This window comes from Monopterus albus, unplaced genomic scaffold, assembly GCF_001952655.1.
Source record: "Monopterus albus unplaced genomic scaffold, M_albus_1.0 scaffold26.1, whole genome shotgun sequence".
Taxonomy (NCBI): Eukaryota; Metazoa; Chordata; class Actinopteri; order Synbranchiformes; family Synbranchidae; genus Monopterus; species Monopterus albus.
In genome coordinates, this window is record NW_018127906.1 from 701,725 (window position 1) to 710,915 (window position 9,191).

Sequence of the window (9,191 nt, forward strand, 5' to 3'; positions counted from 1 at the left end):
TGTCATGTTGACATGGCATGTTAGCTCTGGCTGAGAGTCCAACGTGCTCGGGTCAAAATCTCCAAAAAGACTGCGCTCTCTTAGCAGTAACAAAGTCGCCTGGTCATAAATATAGTCTTTATGGTTGCTTTAACACGGCACAAAAAGGCAAAGAAGAGACAAAAGAGAAACAACCTGACTCTGAGTGAACTGCGACGTCGCACCCTGGGGAGCGCCATCTTGCTAGCTTTGCATTGTAGGTAAAAATAAAATCAAGAAGATGACAGAAACAACAAGGCATTGGTTTAGTACATTTGATGCTCTAGTGAGTACTCCTAGGAGCAGGATATTGAATGTGAGACAGTGAAAAATAAACCATACAACAGAACAAACTGCTAAGTATTCATGGTAACGAAGGAACAGGTCAGTCACTAGAAGAGTGTCACTAACTGATGTGTTTTAGTAGTTTTGGGACAGCAGTGGAGCAGGTTTTGGGTAGACAGACAAAACTTGTTAATAGGATCACTTCATTGTTGCTCATTTTCTTCACTGTTTTTTTATTGGGTTTGTTGACAAAGAGAAAAATCCATTATGTGTCTATTAAACTGTATAAACTGTCTGTGTAAATTGTTCTGAAGGATAATTAAGATAATAGCCAACAACTCAAGTTATAAAAATTTATTTGACCTTTAACTGGTAATTAATCAGTGGCATCCTCTGGACAGGAGCGACAAGCTACGATGGATGTGTGCTCTCACTCCTAACCGGCGCACACGCTTTATGTCTACTAGTGCCCACCAAACAGGTGAGAGAGACTATCATACCAACACTGAGTGTAGTTTTCAACATGCAGTTGTGGAGATATGAACTCAACCTGTGATCTTAATCAGACACCCCACAGGTGCAGTGCATTCAGTCATATTCATCTCAGGAGCCAGATGAACTCTCTATTGAGATGGCGGATGTTTTGAACCTCCTAGAGAGAACAGATGATGGTGTGTAGAAATACAAATATGCATTTACATCCTCTCTTTGGTTGTTGCTTATAGAAAAGAAAATGTAATTTTTTCTTTCCATCTTCTTGTCACCTCTGGGCTTTCCATGTCATCTGTATTCCAGGCTGGATGATGGGTGAAAGGCTCCATGATGGCGAAAGGGGCTGGTTCCCTAGTCGAGTAGTAGAGGAGATCCAGAGCAAGGAGGTCCGGGCTCAGAACCTAAGGGAAGCCTTTAGGATCCAGCAGGCTCAGGAAGTTGGAGGAGGCTCACAAACTGGAACCAGGAGTGGTCAAAGGGCAGGGAGACGCACCCCAAAGGTCTCCAGCTTCTCCAGTTCTTGAATTGATTAAATGGAGGAGAACAGTGAAATAAAGCAGTGAATTTCTAACAGTAAGGAATGTCACCATTCAGGGCCGTATGCACTAAGAGAGAAATTATCAGGATACTTGTGTTTTAAATACCATACAATAACATATTGTCCCTTTGATTTTCACTTAGCAGTGGATGGTTTTAAAACACCACAGTTTTGGTCTTGGTGATCTGGGACAAGTGATCAATGTGCTTGAGTCAGTAACCTAGTACAAGCGATGCTGCATGTCTCATATAAATGTATAGTGAAGGTGTCGTACTATATAGGCTCACACACTGTGGTGGTTAATCCATGGAGCAAAGCTCTGTGTTTGATTGGGAGCTTTGTGTGGGGCAAACCTAAAATTGTTTGTAAGAGTACTGTAAATATCTCTCAGCTGCATGCACACTTTTTAAAACATTTAATGTTTTTTTTTTAATTTAAAAACACCTTTCAACACTGAATTATTGCCCATACCAACAATACAAATTGTTAAGTGTATGGTGGCCCTGAGAACTAATTGCACTGTAACATAATAAACACACATATAAAGTAAATCAAGAAAATATTGTCCTCAATTTGGCAACACAAGCAGCATTTTAAAAAATGCTCCGAAAACAGAAAACACAACCAAATACAGAAACAATGCAAGTCACAAAGAACACAACAGAGCTAACAATGTTAGATTTTTCTTTTCTTTTAATATTTTGATTGCATGATACAGATATCACATGCCATTAATTGAATTTGTAGGCTGGAAATCAGTTAAAAGTTAGCGCAAGGTAACAGTAAATACCTGCAAAAATATTTGAATCCATCCATCCATGGATTGGATTGGGGGGGGGGCTATAATAATCAAAATATTAAAATGTACATTGTTAGCTCATTTTATAACTACAACTAATTGTGGACCTCCTCTGCCACACCACACACCATGTGCCCAAGGTGTGTTCAGTGTTCAGGGTCCCATGAAAATCTTTTGTATTACGTAACTCTAAAATGCAGTATTTCCGTCTTTGGTTGTTTTCTCCAACCGTTTTTGGCTGTGTTCTCTCTTTGCAGCATTTTTAAGTGTTGTCAGATTGATCAAGATGTTTTCTTCTTTCACTGGAGTTTTGTTTGCTTGTGTGCAAAATCACAGTTATTGAAAAAATCAGTCTATGAATATTCATATGAAAGCATGTCAGTTAAAGTGTCACTCCACCCAAAACATATCTATTTAGTATGAACACTAAATACAGTCACATGGTTTCTGGCTGTAAAGGGTTGTTCCATTATGGAGAACAGTGACAGTATTTAGTCTGGGTTCACAGCCTTTACTGTACAACAGTGTTAGGACAACCATAGAATAGTAATGACAGAACCCAGTGTATGATATTTTTATGAGCCCTATTAACCTTGAGATACATGCACAAGTTCGCACGCGCACGCGCACGCACGCACACACACACACACACACACATGCTGCCACCAACAATTACCAAACACAAATACAAGCACCATCACAAGAACTTTGTAATATTATTCTATCTCAGGTTTGGTCCACGGCTATCGAAAATAATGTGTCACAGTTTAAGAAACACATGCTATGCTGCCACCAACATCAAGTCACTTCGCAAATCTCAGTTGTCGGTTTATTAATGTACACCACCCAGCTGGAAATGATATTGTACAGTTTTGTTGAAACTGTTTTAAAGAGACGATGGTTATATACTGAACACTGAACTGTAGCACACTGTGCCAAATAGTCCTCCTGACTTTCGATTGCTAAGAACATTACCTGACATGATCCCAAGCTGACGGCAGTGTGTGTTTTCTGTTAAAGAACCAACTACACTCTAACTTCTACGCCTCCAATGTTTAATACTTTTTTTTTTGTGGAGACTCACACACAAAGGGGATATTTCCTGTAATAGCAATTTCATGCCAAATAACTGCAATATGTTGTAACTTTATAGAATATTATGACTATGAATAACTGAATTAGTATGATTATAAAACCTGTCTTTAAATATGCTATGTGTACAGTTAGTGTACAGTTGATGTTTAAGACAATTGCTAAATAATTATTTCATTTTGTAAGATGTAAATTATTGTTCATAAAATAGCATTAACCAGAGATGTACCAGACTTTATGTTTTAAATATCCTGATATTATTATTGTAATTGTTTATTATTTATCCCAGTGTGGAATATACAAATTCATATTCTGTTTTCAATTGTGTCACCACTGTTGGAGTATCCTACATGCCAACAAGGAGCTTCACATGAAGGTGAAAAACCAGCCCTTACTGTTTTCTATGTATATGGGCTGTGGCATTATGTAGAACAGGAGTGGGTAAATTGGAATACACAGCTGCTTCAGAAAATAATCAGACTCCTTCACTTTGTGCACATTTGTTGTGTTAAATGCTTAAATTAAAATATATGTAAAATTCTTATTTGGCAAGTAGGCTATCTCTACACATAATAATCCAGTCACAACATAGAGTAAACAATGAGACTCCACATAGCATTCTAAAGTGGCATCAAGTTCACCATATTTGACTGTCCTTGAATTATCTCTAGAACTTGACTGAAGTCCAGCTGTGGCAAATTTAACTGACTGGACATGGCCAAGAAAGGCAAACGTCCGTTTTTAGACAGGAAGGGTCAATAATTCATAGTGCTTCCCTGGACAAAAATCAAATCATGTTTGAAGTCCAATGAGCTTTTGTAGAACTCTGCAATCATATTGCATAAAGGCATAGATCTTGGTGAGTGTTTAAACCATTTCTAAGATTTTAAAGGATAATGACACCCAGTCTTATGGTCCCACTCACACTGACAGCTAGTAGTAACTGTTTTTCCACATGCAGTGTAGCACTGATATGGTATAGCACAGTAGTTCCAACCTATATTATAGCTGGATGTAGTCAGGAGTAAAAGACACACCTGAGCAGGATTAAAATGAGAAGCAATTTGCTAGATATTCAGCAAAGTTTTAACTGTAGAAAAGTGATGCAGAACACAATATATGTTATTTTACAAAGGACATGAATGTTTTTAAATTTAGGTCTTCCTGCAAGTTAATCCAATCACCAAGATGCATGGAATTGGATCTCACTTAGATTGAGTTCCCATCTAAATTACTGTTTCTGAGTAAAGTTCTGGAAAAGGTTGTTTATATTCAGTTGCAAATGTTTTTCACATCACAGCACTGAATCAGCACTTTTAAAGATCAGCAATGATATTCTTTCAGGTACTGATGTTGGTGATTTTAATCTTTTAGATGTTTTTGATCTTTCTGCTGCATTTCATACTGTGGATCACAGTATCCTTATCTCTCGCCTTGCCCAGTGCCTAGGCATTAAAAGCACTGCTCTGAAAAAATAAGTCCACGATGGCCCTGCAGATTGCTGCCTCAGTCATGTGCTTTCTCATGTGTTTGTTTTTTTCCCCCTCATCTTCTGTCTTCTGCAACCCATCCTGGATTACCTTCACCAGAGATGAGCTACTAAACATCAGTCACCTCACTCTGAACACCTTTTCTCCAATTTTTGTTAATTTGCTAATTTTTGCTAATCCAAAAAGCTGTGTGGACATAAGACCACAGGCCCACACTAGCACACTACAGCATCTGGCTGACTGGATAACTAGCATGGAACCTGAATGTGTGGACCTGAATGTGTTTTACTCCAGGTTTGAGAGACAATACTCTCCCCTGAAGTGGACGTCCAACATCAGGACCATCATCAAGAAGGCATATCAGAGGGTGTACTTCCTGCATCAGCTCAGTAAGTTCAACCTGCCTCAAGGGGCTGCTGATAGAGTTCTACAGAGGAATCATTGAGTCTGTTCTCTGCACCTCCATCACTGTGTGGTTTGGCTCTGCAACCAAGCAGGACAGGAACAGACTCCGGCGGAAGGTCAGGACTGCGGAAAAGTTTATTGGTGCAAGCCTGCCCTCCATGGAGGACCTGTACACCTCACAGGTCAGGAGGAGGGCGGAGGAGACTTCTGCAGACCCCTCACACCTGGGACACAATCTGTTTGAACTCCTCCCCTCTGGATGGTGTTACAGGTCACTGTGCACCAAGACAACCAGGCACAAGGACAGTTTCTTCCCCCGGGCCATTACTCTGATAAACACTTGCCCCACAACAGTATGACTGGACCATAACCCTCAGTGCAATACTTGTAAATATATACCTTGTACATATCGATCTGTCAAATCCAGACTGTGTATATAGTACTTTATTTTTTACTTCTAAGGCACATTCCTTTGCTTGATTGCACATTACTTATTTACTTCTGTTCTCAGCCTTATATTAGTTACTTGCCATCTGCTACCTTACATAAGGCCATGTACATACGCATTGAGAGCCATTGTACCAGAGTCAAATTCCTTACGTGTCCAACACACCTGGCCAATAAAGCCGATTCTGATTCTGAACTGAAACATCCCGACTCCCCACTCATTGTTCTAGGGGATTTTAACAGAGCAAACCTCACCCACAAACTGCCCAAATACAGACGGCATGTAATTTGTCCCACCAGGGACAAAAACACATTGGACCACTGTTACACAGTAATAAAGGACGGCTATCACTCTGCCCCACATGCAGCCCTTGGTCTCTCTGATCACTGCATGGCCCTTCTCATCCCAACATGTAGGCAGAAACTTAAAGCTGCGAAGCCCATGATCAAAATAGTGAAGAGATGGGCTGAGCAGGCAAAGTCAGAGCTACAGGGCTGCTTTGACCGCACAGATTGGAGTGTATGTGAGGCTGCGTCTACAGACCTGGATGAACTCACTGACACTGTGACATCATACATCAGCTTTTGTGAGGACATGTGTGTGCCCACCAAGTCCTTCTGCACATATAACAACAACAAGCCCTGGTTCACAGTAAAACTCAAACGGCTTTGTCATGCCAAAGAGGAGGCCTACAGAAATGGGAACAGGATCCTGTACAGGCAGGCCAGGAACACACTGACAAGGGAGATCTGAGTAGCAAAGAGGAGCTACTCTGAAAAGCAGAAAAAAACAGTTTTCAGCCAACAACCCCTTGTCTGTGTGAAGCCTGAAAAACATCACTAGCTACAGACAAACATCCCTCCCATTGTGGAAGACCATCAACTGGCAGATGACCTGAATGTGTTTTACTCTAGGTTTGAGAAACAGAACTCCCCCCTCACCTCAGGCCCAGCAACTGCTGCCCCCGTGATCACCTTCCTGACCCCAGCCCCCACCCCGAAGATCTGTGAAAAAGATGTGGTGGCTTTTTTTTTTAAACAAAAGATCAGAAAGGCACCATGCCTAAACAGTGTGGCCCCCTCCAGCCTGATAGCTTGTGCTGATCACCAAACCCCATCTTCACACTTATGTTCAGCTGGAGCTGTGCAAAGTCCCTTCTTGCTTCAAATGTTCCACCATGATCCCAGTTCTCAAAGGACCCACCGTCAGCAGACTGAATGACTACAGACCTGTTGCCCTGACATCTGTCATAATGAAATCCTTTGAGAGACTGGTGTTGGCCCATCTCAAGGACATTGTAGACCCCCCTGCTGGACCCCCTGCAGTTTCAGTGGATGATGCAGTCTATATGGCACTGCATTACATCCTGCGGTACCTCAGCTCCCCAGGGACCTGTGCACGGATCCTCTTTGTGGACTTCAGCTCAACCTTAAACACAATCATCCCTGACATTCTCTGTTCCAAACCTACCCAGCTCACTGTGCCTGCCCCCACCTGCTGTTCTCACTCTACAACAATGACTACATCTCAAACAACTCCAGTCAAGCCTTGAGCCACTTGTTTTGCTAAAAGGCACAGCTTTATTACAATATCTTAAACTCTTGCAGCACCTGGCTGAACATAAAGTTAGTCTCTCTAAACTGCAGTTTGTACAACTTAAAGTTACATTTCTGGGTCATGTGATCACAGTTGAGGGCAATCCCTCTCACCCAAAGAGTTGAAGCTATCCAAGCAGCTTCCAAAACCACTCACAAAAATCTAATGATGTCCTTTTTGGGCATGTGCTCCTACTGTAGGAATTTCCTCCAGCATCATGTCGTACTCGAGGCCCCACTCAGTGCACTGATTCATGGTAAAGGCCTACAATCTTACGATAAAGTGACATGGACTCCTGATGCTGAAAAGGCTTTCACTTACTTGATGTTAGCTTTGCAGTCCACACTGACACTGGGACTACTTGACCCGACCAGACCTTTCACACAGACTGTGTATGAGAAAAATGCATGTATAACATCTGTTCTCTTGCAGGAACAGGGTGGACAACAACGCCCTGTTGCCTATTTCTCTGCTAAACTGGCTGAAGGAAAATCTGTTGAATAGTGTAATATTGTTGTTGAGGATTGTATGAATGATGTCTCTTGTGCTCTGTTTATAACTTGAGTTGTCTGTAGTGAAGGCAGATTTTCAGTTCTTTTGACCAGGAACTCAGAGAGACGAGGCAGTCCACTTGGATATAAAAAATCGTGCTGGTTTATTCAAAGGATCACAGGTAAAATTAACATTACACGTCCAGGTATCTTCCACCTCCAATACTGCATGCAGGCAGACGAAGAATGAAAGACCCTGAACCACAATAGGCCTATACATTTATCACTTCAGTTGGGCTATCCCCATTCTACACAGCAACGTCAAACCGTGGTGTCACCTGATATGCCAGCTTTACAGCTGACCGTAGCAGTAGTCAAAACATGGAGAGAATCGATGTGTGTGAGTGCTGATTAAGTGGTGTGTATCTAAGAACATTCTGACATGACATCTAGTGATATGTCATGACATTAAACATAAGAAAATATTATGATTACAATTACGGTTAAACATATCATAATAAAAACAATATTCTTCCTGCCTGCTGACAATCAAACTTTTCTATCTGGTTATCCTTGACCATAATGTACCCTGCTAAAAACCCATGAGAATGACTAAGCATTTAAACTAGACATCCTGTCTCCACTAAACATTTCTAATACAACAAGTATCTAACCAATTTCTATCTGACTAAAAAAATACCTAAAAGTAGGTAACTCAGCAGGAGAAGATTTGGACTGTAAGGTCCCCTGTTTTCTGTGTGCAGGAGCTGGGGGGGTAAATTCCCTCTCTGTTCTCCCCGTGCATGATGGTAAGTCGCTCTTCTGTTTTGATGTTGTCACTGAGGTCTGAGTTGACACTGTTGTGGTAATTGTCTTTTTCTTCTTGTTAGGTGGACAGTCTGGTGTGGTATGTCCTGTACCTGTACTGTCACTGTATTAATCTGTTGTTCTCCTTGTGTACTTATATTTATGTCTTCTTGTGTTTCAGGTTGATTCTGTTCTTCTGCTGCCTTTTCCAGCAGCATGTGATCAGCAAACTGGACCAGCAGTAAGGCCTCAACCTGGGACAATGTCTCCTCCTTGAGGCGGCGACCCAGGTTTCTCTTTGCCCAGGATTTTGCCACCTCAAAGGGGGGCAGTCATGTGGGGAGAGTGTCTTTAATTTTTCTATTTTCACTCTCCATGGTTGTAATGATCTTTGAGGATGAGTATGATTGTATGAGCCCAATTTAGTGCATTTCTCTCAATTAATGTCTGTGTGGTATTGTTTGGGGATGCAGGTTTGATGTTTCTGGCCAGATTTTGAGCCAGATGGGCTATGGTGGGGGGTGTATCTGGAGCTGACACATTATTAATATGATGAGTCATTTTAATAATGGTGTGCATTCCCCTCACTTTCTGTCTGAAGTCAGGATCCTCCAACTTTGAGGCTTCCTTTTTCTCCCCATTATGTGTCTGTATGTTGTCATTGTTGTCTTTTGTTTATGTATGTGAGTTTTACACTAGTCTTCTTGTTTGTAATGTCAGATTCAGATTG

General features: G+C 41.3%; 1 protein-coding gene across 1 annotated transcript in view; it reads left to right on the plus strand.

Moving 5' to 3' along the window:
- Window positions 1–2,779, plus strand: part of LOC109957375 (ephexin-1-like) — a 37,310-nt gene extending 34,531 nt beyond the window's left edge. Inside the window, 3 exon segments of the mRNA XM_020595224.1 lie at window positions 705–784; window positions 870–974; window positions 1,099–2,779. Of these exon segments, the coding sequence (XP_020450880.1) occupies window positions 705–784; window positions 870–974; window positions 1,099–1,319 (406 nt within the window). The 3' untranslated portion in view covers window positions 1,320–2,779.
- Window positions 2,780–9,191: the final 6,412 nt, after the last annotated feature.